The 21,955-nt window shown below is 46.9% G+C and overlaps 2 protein-coding genes across 3 annotated transcripts; one reads left to right on the top strand and one right to left on the bottom strand.

The window, feature by feature from the left end:
• Positions 1 to 2,767: 2,767 nt before the first annotated feature.
• Positions 2,768 to 6,178, bottom strand: LOC126533575 (sulfotransferase 1B1-like). The gene is made up of 3 exons (XM_050180738.3): positions 6,079 to 6,178; positions 4,576 to 4,869; positions 2,768 to 3,618 (listed from the first exon to the last, which is right to left on the bottom strand). Exons 2-3 carry the CDS (start codon positions 4,858 to 4,860, stop codon positions 2,815 to 2,817), a joined length of 1,089 nt encoding a protein of 362 aa, XP_050036695.1. The 5' UTR covers positions 4,861 to 4,869; positions 6,079 to 6,178; the 3' UTR covers positions 2,768 to 2,814.
• A 5,563-nt stretch (positions 6,179 to 11,741) lies between these two features.
• On the top strand, positions 11,742 to 20,335 carry LOC126533576 (sulfotransferase 1E1-like). Of its 2 annotated transcripts, none has more exons than XM_050180739.3 (4): positions 11,742 to 12,168; positions 15,638 to 15,944; positions 16,909 to 17,256; positions 19,458 to 20,335. In XM_050180739.3, exons 2-4 carry the CDS (start codon positions 15,645 to 15,647, stop codon positions 19,773 to 19,775), a joined length of 966 nt encoding a protein of 321 aa, XP_050036696.1. In that variant the 5' UTR covers positions 11,742 to 12,168; positions 15,638 to 15,644; the 3' UTR covers positions 19,776 to 20,335. The 2 variants fall into 2 exon arrangements, with proteins under 2 accessions (XP_050036696.1, XP_054927931.1); XM_055071956.2 differs by having other exon boundaries at positions 11,742 to 12,172.
• The last annotated feature ends 1,620 nt before the right edge of the window (positions 20,336 to 21,955 follow it).

The raw sequence follows: 21,955 nt of genomic DNA, 5'->3' as shown, positions 1-21,955 counted from the left end.
TTTTCATACTATACGAAGTCTTTCAGACTACGCGGAGAGAAAGCTCCCCTTTCAGACTGCGCGTTTTCTAACTATACGGAGTCTTTCAGAGTACGTGGAGAGAAAGCTTTGCTTTCACACTACGGGGAGCTATGTAAGCAGCGACACTTAATTTTAATGCTCCGCTGCACGGTGAACAAATAAGCATTTGATTGACGCACCACTTGTTAGGTCAATATAACGGAATAGTGACTAACTCGTTCTATATATTACTACAGCAAGACGAGTGGGATTACATTCATAATGAAAGGAGTGGGCGAATGGAACACAAAGTGTAAATACTTCGCAACTGAATTTTATTATCGAAATCATGTGTTGTACAGATATACATCTGGGAATAAACCACGCCGCGGCAGCCGAGGGGCTATGCAGTTGCACTGCTGAACTAGAGGTCACTGGTTCGATACTGGCAGTTACGTTTCGATGCAGGCGAAATGCAAATAATATCACTGCCGAAGCACACCGTAATGATGGTTAACCAGCGAAGCTGAAACGTGCGGCCCCGGTGTTTATCAATCGGTTAATCCTGACGGTTCTTTAAACGACTTCTTGTTAGGCTGCCGGATCCACTGTACGCAGTTGCTGCTTGCACTCGGCTGCACGAGCTTGTTCTTGAGCCCGGGCTGCAGTATCGGCACAGCGTAGACGAGCTCGTTCCCGGTTCTGATCGCCGCGTTGCTGATCGAAAGCTGCCTGCTCTTAAGGAGTACGTATGACGCGTGGGCTACCCATTTCGGAGCAGGGGAGAAACTGCTTCGCGTGCGCTCTGCTGCGACGGAGAGCAACGAGGTCACTACTGGCGCAGCCAATCGAGCGCCTCTCTTTATCGTTTTTTTTTTTTTTTGCACATTTGCATGGAATTGCGCCGGAGGAGCTTTCGGCGTACAGTTGACAGACGGACGAATCGGCCAGCCATATCCAGCTTCGCAGTAAAAACGCCCGGGTGCTTAAACTTAAATGCACTTAAATAAAGCCTAGGCGGTCAAAATTAATCCGTAGTCTTCGAACATGGCGCGGCTTATAATGCGACCGGGATTTTGGTGCGTAAAACCCCGACAGTGAACTTATTTTACTCGTCCAGAATAACACCCAGCAGATAGCAAAACCTATACGAAACGCTCAACCTAACAGTCATCTATAGTGCTAGATTCACCACAGGATGCGTGACCACAAAATTAGTGAAAAATACAAGAGTGCTCGTACCACGTTCTATCTTGTCCTCGTGCCCATCTTGCGCTCTGCACTTTCGTTATAATTGTGTAGGATATTTAACTACGAGAAGCCGAAAGGAAATTCGAAACGAGGTGTCGAGTCAACTTGTGGCAGCGTATATGCCGGCCCGTTCCAATCGCACAAACCATTGTTATCTTGCTTTGCTGTCGACAGCATTTACATCTGGACAGCTGATACGTGCGCACGGTTATATATCCTCCAGGACCTTGCTCCGTGCCTAGTAGCTGCTATATCAGTATTTCTTATCGGGCTCACGAGCACCTGTCGTGCTTTCTTTTTTCTTAGTGATAAAAGCTAAATTGCCATTTTTTTACCGTACATACTGCATCAATTGTTGTTTCTTTTAGCGTATGCCTGTGTCATGGACTTGTTTAATGCATTTGCACGAGCAATTATTAAGTGCTACAATACTACTGGTTGTATCCGTCTGTGTATTGTATGTGCGGCTTTACGAACTCTAAAAAAATATTTATGGTGGTTTTAAATTTGTGTTAACAGTGGTAGTACTGTCGCAAGAAATCATAGCGTTCGAAGAGCATGCCTATGTGCGCAGAGGTAGGTGTGTTTAGAAAACAATATTTTAAACACGGTAAGCAGCATATTTTTGCAGTAGTGATCACCGCGACTACTGGAATGCATCACTGGTGCTAATACTCATACACTATTTGGGCACTTGTGACTTGTGTTTTTGTGTTTGGTGCGTTGTTGATACCTTTTCTTCCTTCACTGCTTTCTCCCTCGTTATTTTTGCGTCAGTGTATTATTTAGAACTTTTATAGCCGAAGCTAAGGAGGCATTATTTTATAATTAAAATATTAAACAATCGAGTCAACTGCGATATAAGTACTTCGTCCTTTCTTTATAAGAACTCAAGAACTGCAGTTTGTCCCGGTTTTTTTACGTCCTTAGCAAATTTCCTTAGTCAAGGCTGAGTTATAACCAGTCTATGCCGTCAAAAAGAAAAAGAAATGACACTTCAGATTTATTGAGTTGTAAGGCAGCTAAGTCTATTGAAGTTCGATTGGAGGGGTACGATAGAGCCCTTCTCGAAGTACTCCGTTTATACTTACGCATAAATCTTGTAATCTTTAGTGCCGAATAATATACTCAGTTAAAAAAATAATTATGGGGTTCCACGTGCTATAGCCACGACCTTGTTATAAGGCACGCCGTAGTTTGGGACTTCGGTTTAATTTTGACCATCTGTGGTTCTTTAACATGTGTCTAATTCTAAGTACGCGGTCCTTCTTCCCTTTCGCCTGCATCGAAATGCTAGTACCACGGCCTCGGTCGACACAACGACATGGAGCTCAGAAAGTGCTGTCCACAGCAGGGGCTGTAGATTATTTCTTATTCAGCAACATGGAAAGCCAAAAGTGTTAGAAGTTAAAAGCGTGTCACACAATGCTATTGCACGCTGGTGGAGCCTTCGTTAATTATTAATGATAAGCGATCGCACGTACCAGTATTTTAAAACGATGAAACGTATCCCAAATTTCGGTTCTGGTGATCCTTTAATGCACAGACATTGGCAGTGGCCTCTCAGTCATGGTAATCCAGATAATCCTTCCAAACGTCCCACATCTCCGTTCCGCGCATGCGTTTTTCGTACATTTCGCGCAGGCGCCTCTCCTGCTCTGGCTTGAAGTAGCCTTTCCAGTCACCCACTTGACCCTTGCGAAAAAAGTTGCCAAGGGACACGATTTCTTCCTCAGGTGTCTGTAAGTTTTTAGCACGATCATCTGGGGTCATCGAGGTGTCATCTGCACCACCGGCACTTTCATGCGCTGCAGTTTTACCAGGCGCCTTAGTTTCACTTGCTTTTGCGTCGTCTTCTGCAGCGCAATGTTTATGGTCGTTTAACGCATGGTGGACGTCACCATCGATCACGACACTCGACTTAAGGTTGGCGAAAGAGATGCGCTCTAACAAGCCGTTCAGCAGTGCCTTGTTGGTGCGCAACTTCTGCCAAATGGAAGAATCGACGAACTTCGCCAGCGCCAGCACAGTCTTCCTGGGGTTGCTCTTGAAGTGCTCGTAGTAGAAGAAGAAGACGTTCGGGTCGTTCCGGTGGGCGTACCAGGAGAGGATGTGCTCGAAGTAGTGGCCGAACGTTACGTGGCCGTCCATGAAGTCTTCGAAGAACTCGTCGAAAGTGGTGTCGGCCCGCATCCTCAAGTTGACCCGGTCTCCCATGCAGTGGTGGTAAAAAGAGACGGCGCAGTCGAACGGGTTGCGCACGATGACCACGTACTTCGCGTCGTGGTGGTACGGAGACGCCGTGAAAGTCAGGTGGTGCTTGATCAGTCGCGGTGCCGGGAGTGCTTCGACAACTTCTCGACCCACCTGCGAAAGCGAAATCAGAGGCGCGCGGTCAAATAATCTCGCCAAATTGTCTATTGAACTTACCACAAACCTCGCGATTGTTAGAAACGAGCAAAATGGGAGACTTCTCTTGATTCTTTCATCAAGCACTGAGTTCTAAGAAGAAACGACCAAGTGAATAAGAAAGGAACCAATAGGTTCCACTGTTGAAGTGCAATGAATAATTCCGAAGCAATAGAAGCAATTTCCATTGCAATCCACTACGATGCATTAGCGAAGCTTATGTAGTCCTGCTACAACGCGATCGATGCAGCTGGTTAGATTCAATATCACATTGGCCGCATACTGGCTTAGCCGGATTGAAAAGAAGTGCCCTTCTTTTCTCAGATTTAGATAGATAGATAGATAGAGAGAGAGAGAGAGAGAGAGAGAGAGAGAAGGATGCATAGAAAGGCAGGTAGGTTAACCAGAGGCAGTTACGGTTACTGCAGATTTATATGCACCCCGAAGAACCCCAGGTGGTCGCAGTTTATCTGGGCACCTAATTAACAAAAGCGTCTTTCATATCTACTCTGTTATCTTGGAACGTCAACTCCAATCCACAGACCAACCAATCAGCTGACCTGTCGATCACTCATGAATCGGCCATTCACCCGATGAATCATTCAGCCAGTTAACCAGTGGATCAGTCAGTAAATCGATAATTTTTTGGTCAGTCACGCAATCAGTCAATTAAACCATCAATCAATTATCGGAGCGCATATATGACAAAGGCGCGACAGCCGTTTTCAATTACTTCCACGTGAGCATGACATTCGCTAGCTCCACAGAGCAGTCATCCCTTCATTGCGTCCCAACAAAAAAGCCACGTCAAATAACACCATCCATCAATCAATGAATCAATCAATCAGTCGACTAGAATACCATAGCTGCGTAGCAAGCCCTGCGGATGGCGACGAAGTCGGAGACAAAGCTTACGAGTTCCAGGAAAGGCGCACACTTCGTCATGATTTCTGTGAACGTGGGCATTGTCTGCGTCTTGTCGCTGTCCAGGTTGAGAAGGCACCACAGGGTGTACTGGGTCCAAGTGGCCCCGGTCTTTGGGTAGGTCGCCAAGAAAATGTCGTCAGGGCGTGCCTCGTACTGGAGCGCGTCCCTGAGGACGTCGCGACGGAAAGACTTCGGAGGTACGAGCACGCCGTCGACGAGGTCGAGAACCATGGTGCGAGGCACTGGCTCGCTTCCTTGGGAGTCCTTCGACATGCTCGATTTCTTGACATGGAAAGATGTAAAGTTGCTTTCAGACAGACAGACAGACAGACAGACAGACAGGGAAGGAGGAGGCAAACTCAGTGAATTTGCCAGAAGGTTCAAGCCTTAGATTCGGCTGCATTACTTGCCCGAGAGCGTGGCCGAAATTCTGATTTCCTTAGACAATACTAACAGCTTGCGCTGAAGCGCTGCCTCCAGATAGTTTCCCAACTTCGCATAACCTTGCCCGAAATCCTGACTTACGGACAGGACTTCACAACCCGCACGAAACGTCTATTTGTGGGCACGTGCAAGCTAAGAAGGTTGTCAAAACCTTGCGTGAAAGTCTGAACTGTTGTACAAGTTTTCGATCTCGTCCGAAACCCCGTTAAAGTTGTGACTCATAGACAAAACTCAATAAGGCCGGAATCTTGCCTGGGTCACATATCTATACATATTCTGCGCTTAGATCAGGTGATTTTGCAAATCAGCAAAATGTGCCGATTTGTTTGACGTGAATGATGCGCCCACATTATATATACAGTCGCAGCGGCTTATTTTTCAAGACACGATTATTCTTGTCCAGATTCGAGAATTGCCTTTTTCATAATTGTTTGTAACGTACAATGTCTTTACCTTTCTCGTTTCGCGAAAATTGCTGCTAGTGATGGAATTCCAGTTGTTCAGGCATAATTCGTCCGACTCTGCGGAAAAATTAACAACCTTGAGCGCATCATTATTCTGACTAAAAACCGTGCAAACGTAGTGGTGTTAAAGAAGGCATGCAGCGTCGATAGCGTCTGCTCACAAACCTCGCTTCATTATCCTCACAATTTTCTGCGCTAAAGCTTTGTTATGTTCTTAGACGTGCGATACGGGTGCAAGAGAAGGTTCAGTGAGTCAGAAGGCGAAAGTCGCCTGCACATAGCTAATCGAGCTTGGCCTAACCTCGAACCGAAATCAAGTAAGATCGAAACTTGATCAGTGCCACAAGTAAACGGGCTCTTCGATGTTCCCGAGCAAGCCTTTTCAAGCGTTCCTCCAACGAAAACCTCGTGACACTTCTGTCTTAATCACATTCTTTTTTTGGGGGGGGGGGGGGGGGGGGAGGGGGGGGGGACGAACATGTTCAAAAAGTACAGCTGGGGCCAACGACTCCACAAACTCGCCTAAATAAAGCTCAGACTCGAAGCTTTCACTACAGTAACGGAGAACAAGTGCTTAGCTTACCCGGTCAAACCAGACTAGAAGCTCCCAACGAATGCGTCGTCACCACTCAACGAAATGCCGTTTTATACAGCTTCGGTCGTGACCATCCACGAGTCCCTTGCTTCGTTCGAATGTTTACTACTTACTTGCTTGTATTGAATTGAAAAATGTGCTCAACGTGGAACAGCGATAAGAATTACAATGCGTAGATGGGTACAGAGGAAGTGAAAGTGAAGATTAGAACCTTCACGTTTCTTGCTGCATTCGCTCTCAAGCTTTCCTTCCATTTGCAGTACATGGCTCTGGCGCGCTGCGGTCTGGTGCTCCCTTTGAAACGGAGGCACCGATGCGCTTACAAACGACCATTCTGAACTTTGCTAAGGAGTCTTCGAATGACTACTTTGGGGCCGAAAATATAGCAGCCGCATGGAACGGGGAAGCGGCGAAAGGGATAAAGTGTAAAACTATGCTCAGACCAGGGCTAGGCAGTATCGAAGATACATGTACCTGAGGTTCTATCTTAGATACTCCTTGTGCATCTTGTATTTGTATCATGATACGTCCGGCAAGACATGTATCAGTATCCGTATTTACGATACATCAAAGAATGTGTCGTGTATCTTAGGATACAAGCTACTGCTATCGCAACATCACCATGCGAAACTATAAACTTGGCTGAACTGCGCTTCTCAGTCTGCTACAGCTACCACTAAGCCGCTCAAATAAAGCAAAAGGCAGCGGCATTCTTTAATCTTTCGGCTAGAAACCTCCAGCGAGGGCAGGCGATGAGGTCTGCGCGTCCCTATTGGTGGGGCAGAGTCACGTGGGCGCGCTCGCCCCTTCTGGACAAAAGTAAGCGCGCGAACGTTTGCGCGCCGTCGACCTTTTGTATTTTTTTTTATCTTAGTTTCGTTGATACCATGCCTTTCGCTCGTAGCAACCCTACTGTGCTGCGTACGTCAATGCTTGCGGCGTCTTTCGCGCAAATTCTGTTGCCGCTATAGTGGCTAATCGAAGTATCTCTTGCGTGGTGCTTTGTTACGGAGCCTGAAGAGCGCAAGAATGGGGTTGCCTTGCGTCTAGTGAGTTTCACACATTGTTTCGGAATGAAAATAATATACTTTGAGCAAGAAAGGCAAGAATTTTGAATTAGTAACAGACATTTCATTCAAGTGAAACAAGGTTGGTCGGAGTTAAGAAATTTCCAAGCAAACATTTTTTGTGCATATGAGTTTGCTGCTACATTATATACATCTATAATAAGAAATTTGTTAATGTATCGAAGTATCTTAAGATACAAATGGAAAGTGTCGTATCGGATACAATAATTGCGGTAGTATCTTGTATCTGTATCTTACATACACGTAGCCCGAGTATCTTGTATCGTATCAGTATACAATTGAAAAGTCTCTTTTCCCAGCCCTGGTTCAGACTGGCTTCACCAACTACGTTCTCCATGTATATGCTAAAGCCCAAGAGCGGTGTGCTTTTTCTATGGCAGTCCGTGAGTTCGAAGTCCGTCCTTTGAGCGTAGTCTACGGCACACGGAAATCTTGAGGAGTGCATCTCCATCAAACACCGTTCGAAAGTTCCAAGGCGCTCCTTATTGGCTGTGCAACCGGCAGTGTAAAATTTGCAGCTAGCCTATCAACCGAGTACACATGTACGTCTTCAATGCTGATATATTCGAAGGTGTACAGCGCAACGGTAACAACAGGGGCAACAAAAAAGGAGACACGGATGAACGCTAACTTATAACTGAACTTCATTATCGAAAACATTGAAATGGCACACGCAGGGAAGTGAGGCTCTGGCTATCATGAGCGAAGCAGATAAAACGAATGGAGAAAGAGCAATGATTAGAAAATATTAAACACGAAAGAAAGTGAAAGTAATCATCGCTATTGCAATGCACACATGCGGTTCTCACGTAACATGCGCTCTTTATCAACCAGAGCTATTGAGGGTTTACTGACACAATCTTCCTGTTGACCCGTCATTCGGGTTGCTTTCAGAATAATTCGAGTGCGTTCATTTCGGTATTCGTGTAGCACATACGTGTTTTCAAAGGCAGGGGAACGGCCACATGTCTGTGAGAATAGCCAAAAAACCGTCTTTGCCATTTCTCACGTTGCACGCATGTTCTAGTAACCGATCATTAAGGCATCAACCCATAAATTCGCCTATTTCTCCCACGTAACGAAGTCCACAGGACAGATGAATCCGGTAGACGACCTCACGTAGGGATTGCACAAACTGGTTCCGATTTTTTACACTACAAGGACTTCTTGGTCTAGAATGGGAGCAGGTCTCCCGCGAAAGCTGTCAAAGCTTGTGTGGAGTGGGAAGAAAGGTCGCTGACGATTACGATACTCCCTAACTGCGACATCTCTGAGCACAGCTGTATACGTGTTCTTGAATTTGTTTTTTCTTTTTCAATTTGGAGAATGCGTCTTTCTCGGCAACCATTGCACCAAATTTGGCGAGGTTTGTTACATTGAAAATAAAAACGTAAAATGCAGTGACTGTTGGGCTCGAACCTTATATTTATGTCGTCAATTTTTTGTTAGAAATGAGCAAAAACCGAAAATTTGCAGAAAACGAAACTATCACGTTTACAACACTGTAACTCAGCAATGAAAAGGGATACCACAATTCTGTGAATTCCACCTAATAGTACATCTGAAGCGGACAAAATTGATATGTTACACATGAATGCAAAAAAATAAATTAATATGGAAATACAGCTTTTGCAGAACCTTTGTACAAAACGTAACAAATTCACGTAAGATATTATTGACATATCTAATTTGTCCACTTTGAATGATCTAATGGATGCCATTTACAGAGCCGCGATATCTGTTCTTGATGCAGAGCTATTAATTTGTGAACTTCGTGCTTCTATGTTTTTCAAAGTTTCGAATTTTTTAAAATTCTTGTAACAAAATTAAAGCCCTAAATCAAGATTCTGCTACCAACAGTCATTAGAATTTAACTTTATCTCTCAGATGCAACAAATTTCATTAAAATCGGTCATGCTGCTATCTCAAAAAAAGTTTTTTTGCGTTTTAGATGTATTTGAGTAGGCCGTGTCGGAGTTGGGCCCGAGCTAAAGCTTCCGCTTAAGACACGTGGCTATTGTACGGTCGCAAAATATTTAAAAGATATGAATAGTACATGTTTTCGTTACATACCTGTAAGGTTATATGCGGTTTGATCATGCAACTACCCTATGCTGACGGAAATCAATGACGCTTCACGTCAGAAAAGACTAGAATCAGCGACGCCGCTGTGATGCACCGGCGTTAAGGTTCCGAAAGGTACTCCCTTTCTCTCTCTCTCTCTCTCTCTGTCTGTCTGTCTCTCTCTCTCACTCACACACACACACACACACACACACACACACACACACACACACAAACAACCGTTTGTTTTTCTTTTGAATAAATTAACGCAAAGAATGTTTTGAAAGAACACTTTGGCAAACTAAAGAAATTTACTGTTTCTCTGGAGTCCTTTCGTCATGGCTTTTCAACGTCCTTCTGAAAGGATATGCCGACACCCCGCGGATCGTAATGTTCTAGAAGCAGTCCTCCATAGCTCGCCCGGGTGTGAGCATCTGAGTGTCAATTCTACTAAACCATGCAGTTATGTAATTGGCAATCGCATTAAAACTTTATCACCTTCGTGTACGCTCTGCCGGGAAACATTTACAAGAGCCGCAGTACGAACACAGATGGAGTAACAAAGGCATTCCGAACTCCTCCGCAGACGCTCTCAAGATACACAGGGCGTCCCAGCTAACTTCAGCCAGAGCTTTAAAAATATGCAAATGCTCCGTAGCTGGACACAGTCAAGGTAATGTTGTTTGCCGTCGCTTGGATCGAGATATTCAAGGTATTTTTTTTTCGTTCCGTCGAATTAAATAATTAGTCTTAATTAATTATTCGGCTTCTCAAATATTGTAATTGGATGGAAAGTGTCAATGAGGATATAGTAGAGCGACATGAAAAACTCCCGATACAGCTTTCGGTTGCTCAATACGTGCTACAGAATTTTTTTTTTTTTTCGAGCGCGATAGAACCCGCAAATGCAGGCGAAATTCCGGCGCCACTGGCTGCTCGGAGGACTTATCGGGAGCTTTTCATGTTGCTTTACAATTTTCTCATTGACACTTTTCACCTAATTATTATATTTAAGAAGTTCATAAATTAATTAAGACCAATTATGTAATTCGGCTGAATGAAAAGAAGAACAGCTTGAGTATCTACAAGCGACGGCAAACGACAATTCTTTTGTTCTGTCCAGCTACGTGGCATTTGCATATTTTTAAGCTCGATCTGGCTAAAGCTAGTTTGGACACTGTATCTTGTATACATACACATACTTGTGCATTTCCACAAAAACAGAGCCCATAAATTATGGGGCTTAACGTGCCAAAACCACTTTCTGATTATGAGGCATGCCGTAGTGGAGGACTCCGGAAATTTCGACCACCTGCGGTTCTTTAACGTGCACCTAAATCTAAGTACACGGGTGTTTTCGCATCTCGCCCCCATCGAAATGCGGCTGCCGCGGCCGAGATTCGATCCCGCGACTTCGTGCTCAGCAGCCCAACACCATAGCCGCTGAGCAACCACGGCGGGTATAAAAACACAGCCCTATTTACAGTGAAGCTGTTGCTTTCTGGTGGTTGTATGTCTATACACACACACACACACACACACACACACACACACACACACACACGCACACGCACACGCACACACACACACACACACACACAGTCGTAGTGAGGGACTCCGGATTAATTTTGACCAGCTGGGGTTCTTTAACGCGCACCCAAAGCATGGTACATGGCCGTTTCTACATTTCGCTCCCTTCGTTAAACTCGTAATTAACGCGCACGCACTTAACCTTTTGCACGGATCTCCCATAGCATGCCCTTTGTTATGCTTTGCAATGTGGTACTCGGTGGCATATTCAGTTTTTCCGGCAAGCTAAGCAAACATTACCTGCGCTTCGCTAAAGCACACGTTTAACGGTTCAGGGCCGATTTGGTCGTAATGCTCTCCAAAGCTCTTTATCTGCTCTGGTTTAAAACTTTTTCCGCCCATCGCCCAAGCTGTGACCCCTATTCCCTGCAAACTTCGTGTACCATTCGGTTCTGCGAGGACAACGAGAAGACATGCGTATAACAATTTCCAAGCGCTTCCGGGGCCGTATTCTGAAACGATCCACTTCGACGACACAATCGCCGCAGCGATAGTTCACCGTCAGGCACGCGCTGATTGGCAGGTCGAGCAAAATCGGATGACGTAGCTCATCCGATTTTGCTTAAACAGCCAATCAGCGCGCGCCTGACCGTGCACTATCGCCGAGGCGATAGCGTTGCCGAAGTGGATCGTTTCAGAATGCGGCCCCTGTAAGTCGTACCGACAGTTTCGCCGGCCTTGGCCGCCTTGGCCTCGCCGTAAAAAAGCCGTCTGCTGCTGCTTCTACCGTCACCTTATCTCGTACGATACGCCCAACAATTACGCCCGCGAGCCCTGCAAGATACAACGGATCGAGTCGTCTGTTATTTCACTAGGTCAAGGCACGCGCATACAGAAGGGGGGGGGGGGGGGACTATATGTTGTGTGGGGAGGTTACGCCGGTTGACTGTTGTTTCGCTTAAACCCTCCTTCTTTTTGCATGGGAGGGGAGGGGGTGGCGAGGATGTGTCGATTTGTGAGTGCGCAGACGCGATGCAAGCTGCAGCGAAAGGACAGACGGCGAGACCGTACGACCGAACCGTGTTGCAGAAGTGCCCAACAGCTACACATACGGCGTGTCCAGACGCGTCAGGACTTTCCGCAGTCGATGTCCTGTTGCGTCATCAGTTGCTGCGTGTGCAGCCGGTGCGGAGGCCGGCGCCGCCGCTGTCAGTTCGGGGAAACGTGAACGCAGCCGTGCTGCCCGTTCCTTGCGCAGGACTAAAAAATTGTAGCTGCAGCCCTTTTTATTAGGCAGAGCACGTGCAGAAGTTTACATACTGTACATCTGTTACGGAAACCCCCAGGACGGCTTCGAAACGCGTCTTCGCGGTCTCTTTTCAACGTGTGAAAACAAGTGAGTGAGTATTTGTGCATATTTGCTTTCCTGCTTTAATTACATCGACTTAATGGAGGTTCGCGCCCTTGGGTGGTTTCGCTCAGAAAGGTAGTGGGTACCATTTCTCGACTGGTGGTGATGGGGGAGGGGGGTTGCATATATATATATATATATATATATATATATATATATATATATATATATATATATATATATATATATATATACATACATACATAGAGTTTCTCACTATAACACCTAGAGGGTAATCTGGCGCCACCGTCTATGGGAGTTTCTTAAGGGGGCACCGTGCCGTCATGGGAATGACGGTATATGTGTCTGCGAGGCTCGTGTTGGCTGGTGTTGTAAGAGGCTTCGTCTAAAACGTGGATATGGCTACGCAAATAACGCGTTCTCAAAGTAAAATCTTAATAAAATGTTTCCATTCACGCATATTACATCTTTACTCACCCACGATGCATGACCATGTGAAGAAAATCAAGAACAGACGACCAACTGTTTCAAAGCGAGCGCGAACTTTATCGTCTGTCCTCTAACTTTAGCGGCGCGCTGATACTTTTTACGTAACATGTAGTCGTACACACAATAACAAGTTCTCATAGTTCAACAAAACATGTTTTCGCGTAATAATAAAGCTAAAACAGCTTTTTACGTGCTGTTCTAGTAGAAAATGAATCATTGTGACAGACGGAACGGTACTTGCCAAGCGCGTCTTCAAGGTGTCCTGTCTCTACGAGAAGGATGCCAATCCGAATCCACAATATACCGGCATTCCCATGCATACCACAGCGCAGCAGCGCCAGATTTCCCTCTAGGTAATGTAGTGAGAAACTCTATGTATATATATATATATATATATATATATAGTGGCCCAGCTAACTTGGACGAAGATTTTCACAGTACCCAAGAGATCTGGGCAAATCGTGCCGACAGCATAGTAGCCGTAGTAGTATGTACTTAGGGCCATCATTTTTTCATCACGAAGTTTTACTTAATTACTTTTAATTAGTGCACTATTTAATTATTGCTTGAATGGCAAACATGTCTATTACAAAGTTGTAGGGCACCTTAAATAAGCTCCGAATCAAGCATTTATTTCGTGCTGAAGTGGTCCTGGTTGTTTTTTTCCAAGAAAGAACAGAAGCCCGCGAAATACGAAAGAGATACGCACTCGCACGCCGCTACTCAAGCTCCTAGAAGCAACCATTGAAAGATATACGGCTGCCTTCTCTTATCGCCGCATCGTACAAGGCTCTGCAACGCTTATCAATGCGTCAGCGGCGTGTTCTCTTGATGCCACGACCATCACACAGAGTGAAGCCCTGTATCGAGCTGCCGCCGCTAGTAAAGCCGTGTATCCGTGGCTATTCGCTTGGGAGCGCTTGAGTAGCGGCCCGCGAGCGCCTATCTATTTCGTATTTTGGTTGTTTCGCGCGCTTTTATTTTTTCTTCAGAAAAACCAACGAGGCAAAGCTGAGCACTAAACAAATTCTTGTTTTGGAGGTTATTTCAGGTGCCCAACAACTTTGTAATTGATATGTTTGCGATTCAAGGAGGAGGAAATAACTTTATTTCGTGTCCTGCGAGTTGGTGGGGAGGGCCAAAGGCCCCGCTTAGGTGACGGCCAGGAGTTCGTGGGTCCTGGCGGCATCCTCGGCCCTCTGGACGGCCCATAGTTGATCCTCGAGGGCGGGCCTGAGCACCGCGGCTTCCCAACACGTGTGAAAGCTGCTGCTAGAGGCCGCGTTTTCTTTATTGTTATTTATCCCTCGGCATTCCCATAATATATGCTCCAGAGTGGCTCTGGATTTGCATGTGTTGCATTTGTCCGTTTGATATATATCCGTATATATTATGTGCAAGAGCGCAGGATTCGGATACGTCCTAGTTTGTAACTGCCGCCATGCGACAGACTGCTTTTTTGTCAATTTTGGGTGAGATCGTGGGAATATGCCCCTCTGTGACCTATAGTGTTTCGTAATGTCATTATATGTTGTCATTCTGTCCTCCCACTCCCACTCATTTACTGCACCGTCACGTCCGGAGGGTGTCGGGGCGTCACTTGCGACTGCGGCTCGGTCCGTAAGCCCTCGAGCCGCGTCGCGTGCCGCCTCGTTGTTGCCGTCCTCCGCGAGGGTGTGAGCGGGTGTCCATGTGATGTACACCTTTCTTTTGAAATTTCGACCTCCTGCAAGAAGAATGTGTAGTGCCTTTGCGATTCAAGCAGTAATTAAAGAGTTTACTAATTAAATGTAATTAATGAATACTTCGCGATGAAAAATATACTGGCCGTAAGTCGTCGTAGAAAGCAGTCGGATCAGACACACACTCACGTGTGTGTGTGTGTGATTACACATGTGATTATGATATTTGTGAAGTTGATTAATTCATTAATATTTATAATCATATTAGGTGCAATTAAAGAAATAATAATGAGGCAACAGATAATGACGCCAAGGACAGCATGGGAGGAATTATACATATCTTTTAATTGAAGTAATGAAATGATGATATACGACCTGAAAGTGGATGAAAAAGCAGTCGGATCACACACACACACACACACGTGTCTGTGTGTGTGTGTGTGTGTGTCAATCGATAAATTCAGAAGTGACACACTTGGTACTGACATGGCTCTGCATATTCGACGAAACCGTATCTACGATAAGCAGTGATTACACAATGAAATTTCACAGTTCGACTTGTAAGAGGTTTGATTAGATTTTTGACGCTGATCAAAGACTGAGACCCTCAACGATATGAAGACTATTTCTGGACAGAGATTCATTAGTTCGAGCATTTCATAATACAAGGATTTCATGCCGTAAGGCACACGAATCGTTAAGCGCGGCTGATTATAACACTTCATCCGGACCCCGCCCCTACTTTGCAGGTTAAATTTAGCAAGCCCATTGTGTTTTCAAATATTCACACACAGAGACCCTATCTCCCAACCCCGGTGTAGGGTAGCAAACCGGAGACAAATATCTGGTTAACCTCCCTGCCTTTCCTCTTCCCTCTCCCTCTCTCTCTGTTATGAAATATAGTTAGGCTGTCCCAAGAAACGGTATGATGCAAGTAGCGCAAGGGGAAATTCGTTAGGGAGAGTGCCACCCAGAGCTAGGCTTTCGCAGCGCGAACGTGTACGACAAATCTCGCCCGTCGTCTGCTACAGCGCGTCGCGAAGAAGCAGAAAAGACAATCCTGGCTTCCTAAGCAGGGTATACGTACTAAAGAAAAGCATTGCTTACGTGTCCACACTATTAAGAAAGAAAATTTTGCTTCAACTGTAATTTTGTCGGAATTTCCAACGTGCAGCCGAAAGTGCCTGCTTTCAAAAGTGTGGGGGGGGGAGGGGAGGAGAGGGGGGATGGCATATTCTTCTTACACTGGCGTGGCAAGTGGGGTGGTAAACATGCCTACGAAGGCGAATGAATACCAGTGCGGCCCTCTGGCGTCCTTTTAGGGTCACCATGGTGACAGGGAACGGCCGCTGCGACCGTGACGCCTCCCCTGGGGTGGTCAACTACGAAGCCGACCCCGTCGTGGTGGACGGCGTCGCCTTCCTGCCACTCAGCGACGCCCGGCTTGCGCGCGAGGCCCTGAGCTACGAGCCCAGGCCGGGTGACGTCATCCTGGCCACTTTTCCAAAGAGCGGCACCACGTGGTGCCAGTACCTCATCTGGGGCATCCACAACCTCAGAGCCGTCGAGGAGGGATCCATGCCGCCGGTGCAGGACGTGCTGACGCGGCACTTTCCCTACATCGACCTGGTGAGCAGTGGCTCTCGAGGCAGCGCAGAGACGCAACTACGTGAAGTCGGCATATATCTTGCATCACATATAGTATGGGACTGTGCGATAAATGTAGTATAACGTCGTGTGACTGTGTGCAAGCAGGCATAAACTGAAGTTAAATAATTGTGCCCTCTACAGTATACTTGGCTCTCACTGATATACACACCCACATTAGACAGGCCCTCGACGGAGCAACGCATCGAGAAAAAAAATAATAATTTTAGGATTTTACGTGCCAAAAACACGACCTGATTTATGAGGAACGCCGTAGTAGTGGACTCCGGATTGATATTGACCACCTGACGTTCTTTGAGTGCACCTAAATCTATGTACACGGGTGTTCTTGCATTTCGCCTCCATCGAATTGCAGCAGCCGTGGCCGGGATTTGATCCCGCTACCTCGTGCTTATAACAGCGCAACAGCTAAGCCAATAAGCAACCACGCCGGGTATGCGCATCTAGCGAGACGACATAAGTGTGGCAGCGCGAACCCACGCTTCACTGGAGAAAAAAAATAATTGTGGGGTCTTGCGTGCCAAAACCACCAAATTTCATTATGAGGCACGTCGTAGTGAGGGATTCCGGATTAATTTTGACCATCTGGGGTTCTTTAACGCGCACCCAATGCACGGTACACGCGCGTTTCTGCATTTCGCTCTTATCGACCATTGCGGCGATTGGATAAGCCGTATACGCGGCTTGTAGTCCAACCGAACAGCTCTGTGCGCACTTCAACTTTTCTTCTCTCTCTCTCTCTCTCTCTCTCTCTCTCGCTCGCTCGCTCACTCTGTGTGTGTGTGTGTCCCTGAACAGGGCTGGTCACTGCATGTCGAAGGGGATCAAAAACAGCGCAAAAGTGTGTGATGCCTACACTGTCGTACCTCTCTTTCGCGTCGTTCGAGCCACTACGAAGCCCCGTAACCGGTCGCACGCACCGCAGCTGGGCACGTCGTCCACGGTGGCCGACCGGCCTCCTCCGCGCTTCATCAAGACCCACCTGCCCGCCGAGAGGGTGCACCGGCCGAGCGACGGCGGCGCCAAGTACGTGGTGTGCCTGCGCAACCCGTTCGACGTGGCCGTCTCCTACTTCCACATGCGGCTGGGCCGGCGCGGCCTGACGCGTCTGCCGCCCGACTACGGCTTCGACCACTTCCTCGACGAGTTCCTCAGCGGAGGACTCGTCGGGGGCGAGCCCTTCGGCCACGCGCGTGCCTGGCACGACAGGAGCAAGGTCCACGACAACGTCCTCCTCCTCTACTACGAGGTCCTCAAGGAAGACCCTAGAAAGGTGGAGCAATTATTTATGTATTTATTTATTTATTTGATAAGTAAGCTGTCAGCACCTAAATGGCAACGTACAAGTTAATACTGGGATTGCTGTGATTACTCATAAATTCGTATTAAGGCGTAAAAAGCCTTTAGTGGTTCTCATGAGTGTCCGTGCGCAGTCCGTGGTGGACGCAGGAAAGCGGTGACCACCGGCGAGGGTAGCAAGGAGAGGAGGCGCCATGCCGGTAGCGCTGTGCGAGCGGGCGCGTTGGAGAGCGCGGACATGCGCGTGGGGGTGTGCGCACATCGACGAGAAACGTTGCAGCCATGTGGCTGTGATTGCATCCATGCTCGCGGCCACGGCGGCGTCCGTTTGCAGAACAGTTCAAACAACAGCAACAGAGGCAGTCATAGATAGGCTTTCGCCTGTCGCAGTTCAGGGCCGGTATCTTGTAGCGATGCCTTTTCCGATTCTATGCCTTTTCACGTTTTTGCGCTTGGCCAGTGGTCAGAGCGACGGTCTGCCCACATTATCAACGGGATCGGACGGCCGTGTGGGGTGGATGATAAGAATAGCATAGAATAAGGCGTAAGGCATCGCTACAAAATAGCGGCCCAGCTCAGCAAAGTGCCCATAGATATTTGAATACTCAAATACGTCACTTGAATACTGCCTACAGTGCGCGATATGTGTCCCCGCTAATAAGAATAACGTGATTTGCGACATGAGCCGATCACGGAGGCCTTGTAATCAAACAAATGGCTGTATTTACAGTAGGTCGGCTGTAGCAAGAGGACCTCCGTAGTGTTTCTTTCTTTTTTCCGCTGATGTTGGTAAGTCACAGTTTGTGACTCAAGAGAGAGAAAAAAGGAGGCATAGAAAAGCAGGGAGGTTAACCAGAGGCAGTTCCGGTTGGCTACCCTGCACGGGGGGAAGGGTGATAAAAAGAGAAGGAGCGGAAAGGCGAGATAGAGGGAAAGAGACGAGCACGACCAAACCACGTGCACTACAGAGCGGTAGGGGGCGGCGTTCTTACAGTCTATCGTGATGCCCCGCAGACCGCAGGAACCTTAATAACGCGAGTAAGGCCTTTAGTGTGGATGTTCTGAGGGAGTACTGACCTAAGGCTTTGGATTCCCATAGTGGACGATTCTCTAACTGGTCCAGTACTCTGCACAGCACTTGTCTCTGGGCACTATATGGCGGGCAGACACCGATAATATGGCACGTGGGGTTGTTGGCCATTCCAATAAGGAAAGCATACGAAATCGTAAATGCAACGCCTAGCCACAGACGGTACAGCATGGCCTGTTCACGTCGTAGTAACCAAGAACGGCACGTTATCCACATCCTTGATCGTCTTGCTGCATTCGTCAGTCGCACGCACAAATGTCATTTTTACTCTGAACACTAACAAGAGTTATTGTATAATGCTCCCTTTAAAAGGAAGCCATGTACATCAATTTTAACACTATCCTATCTCCACTATCCTATCTATCCTCTACCTACATTGTCCTATCTACACTATATATGCTATGTTCCGTCAGGAAACGCTTTTCCGAACCCAATACGACGCTGCATGGCCTCCGAGACTTCACAGGTGCCACACTGTGATCTCGGAGGCCACTGACTTGAGAAATGCAGCTTACCGCTGTCCTTGAACAAAGACGTGACGGGCATAATGGCCCAAAAGGGGCACTCAAGAGAAACACTAAATCATTTTACACTGATATATTCTTCCAAAACCATATATTTCAGTTATTGTGCCCCGGTAATCTGTTTATCATGTGAAGAAAAAGTGAAGGTCAAAGTTCCATTCTTTTAATTTTGTGCCGAAACCCCAGTGCAGATATGTACGTGTAACGTCAAGAGCTTCAAAGTATATTTTCGTATTTCTGCCGCTGGTGGTTCATCAAATGTTACCGCGGCTTGCGAAGATCAGTCCGTGGTTCCTTTAGAAGACGATGTGGTCCATCTTTACCTACAAGAAACTATAACCACGCTCAATCAGGCAGCCTCAACATCTATGACGTCACGTCTAGCTGTTGCGGGAACAACACGGTTGCGTCGCCACTCGTCTTTCGGGTTAGTGTTCCCCCTAGCTTATCAAGCCTCTTCTCGCAGTGGAAAGAGCTTCTTTGTACGTGGGAGGCGAATTACTTACTGATAAAAGAATTACTTTTCTTTCGTTTCACTTCGACAATTCTAAACGTCAACAGGTCGTACTGAAACTCGCCAACTTCCTGAGCTCCGATGCTGCCGCGAGGCTGTCTGCCGAACCGGTACTTCTGGAGCGACTCCTGGAGCAGACGTCGCTCAAGCGGCTCCGGGACCTGACGGGGGCGGAGAACTTCGCCGAGGGCGACTTCTCGCGCCAGCACCCAACAGCTGCCCTCTTCCGCAAGGGGGTCGTCGGCGACTGGCGGTCTCACTTCAACCGGGACCAGGAACGCAGGTTCAGGGAAGCGTACGACCGGGCACTCGGCGGCACCGAGATGCACGACTTCTGGACTGAGCACGTGAAGTCGACGGGCTAATTACGCGCGAGGCTTGTTAGGAGACCAGTGAGCATAAAGAAATGAGTAGAGCCCGTGGCCCTGCAACTACGCTTGAGAAAATGAAAAAAATAATAAGATACGATAAATTTGAAGGCTAGAGTCAACCTGTGATGGTCGTCGATCACAGACAGGTGCAGACGTTTGGCGTGTCCGGTACTGCAGTAAAAGCAAGCGGACTGGGCGTTTCACCGGATGAGCGGAACGTCCTGCATGGTACAGCCACCTGGTGGTGCAGAGCTAAATCAGACAAACAGCCGCTAATATTGCAGTAACAAAGTGTGTTTTGCTTTGCTGCTGGTGTATATTCACAAGCAACGACGCAGAATACACATGGTTACGGCAGTATTACCTCTGTGTTTGTCTGGTGGAGCTCTGCGCCACCAGATGGCTCCACCGTGCAGGTCGTGCGCCTTCGCGCCTCCGCTCATCCGTAAAACGCCCAGTCCGCTTGCATTTACGAGAATACCAGACACGCTCAAACTCTTTAAAAGACAGTGTAGCGTGTTGAAATGACTTGGTTATTAAATGTTGGTTATGTCTCTACTGTTTATTTTACGCGTTCACTTATCGCCTAATTCGTGTCCGAATCGTGTCCTGTTTCACGCGCAATTGCGTTGATGCCCATCCGGTCTCCTTTGCCGCCCGACGACTCGTAGGCGCTCGTTGTATAGATTGGAGGCCTCGGCAGCCACGCAATTTGTTCCGGGCGACTCTCTGCCTCTAGGGTCTCCATGCATACCCTACTCGACGTCCTGCGGCCCCTTGCGTGCACGACACGAATCACGCATTTGGGCGCGACAGCCCCAGCGAGCAAACCGAGTCGTCAGGCATTTCCCAAATGAAATCTGGTTGACTGATTGTTATTAAAGTCGGGACAATATTGAGTTATACATATACTCATATACATATACACATATAGACATATACTCAAAAGTCAGACCTAGCTGTCCCGTTAAATTCGAGACTGTTGCCAAGCCCATGCATACCCCATACAGAAACGGGAGGGAGGTTGGCTAAGAAAGCCATTGTCTCTTTTTTAAAAGAGAAACGCATACTTGCTGCTAAAAACGAATGTTACGAGGCTAGTCTCACACTACTAATCCGCGCTTTACCGCCTTCACTAGAGGGTAGGTAATTGATAAATTTCTTTGTATATTTTTATTTCAGGTATAGAAGAAGAAACCCGCATGCCACTCTCTCTCGTGGTAACAGCTCCTTATTTATTGATGACAGCCGCTAATATTGCAGTAACAAAGTGTGTTTTGCTTTGCTGCTGGTGTATATTCACAAGCAACGACGCGGAATACACTTGGTTGATGTCAATAAATATAAAGAAAATGTAAAAAATAAGCTAGGAGAACGAGAAAACGACCACGGGAATAGAGAAAAACCTGAAGAATCAAATCTGTCGCGAGAGTTCGACAAAAAAAAAAAAAAAAACTTCGCCCAACGCGAAGCACTTATTGGAACGGCACCTCAAGTTTGCTAATACACGCCATGCGCTGACAAGAGACTCGGGTCATTAATATGCCAAGTTGCAACGAGCTTTCGGTTACTACATCCGCTGGTAGACTGTTGCGAGGACGTTCTGGGTAAAAATGTCATAATCTAGAGCTTTTCAGCACTTATTTCATTGCCAACCACGCTGCATTCTGCCGTTAAATCTCTAATCCACTGTATGCCCTGAGGGTACAATAAATAAGCAAATTAATGAAATAAATTCCATACAACTAATGCCGATGTTTGCTTTCTCCCTGTACACTGTGCAACATAATTCGATGTTTATGTTAATCCACTCCAAACGTCTCAAATTTATTCTCATGCAGGTTTTTATGTAAAAGTCGGCTGCCATGCGAACTTGTTTCCTGGGCATTAATTTTCGACCACAGTATACTTTTATCCCTCTGAGTGCGAAGTGCAGTCCGCCCGAGTAGGAAGGCCAACACAAATGCATTCCAAGAATTCCCCCAACCATTTATTGTCGTCATACCTTTGCCAAACGTAGCCACCTAGAGAATGTATTGTTGTCATTCAATGGCATTTGCCATCGCTTTCAGTGTAGGGAACCCTTCAGAGTAGGGAGACGGGGCAGTGGTATAGGCGAAGTTGTTAACTGCTAACGATTATTTGTTCTTGGAGGTACAAGGTTAGAAATAACC

This window comes from Dermacentor andersoni, chromosome 7, assembly GCF_023375885.2.
Source record: "Dermacentor andersoni chromosome 7, qqDerAnde1_hic_scaffold, whole genome shotgun sequence".
Taxonomy (NCBI): Eukaryota; Metazoa; Arthropoda; class Arachnida; order Ixodida; family Ixodidae; genus Dermacentor; species Dermacentor andersoni.
This window is presented reverse-complemented; position numbering and strand designations above follow the sequence as displayed.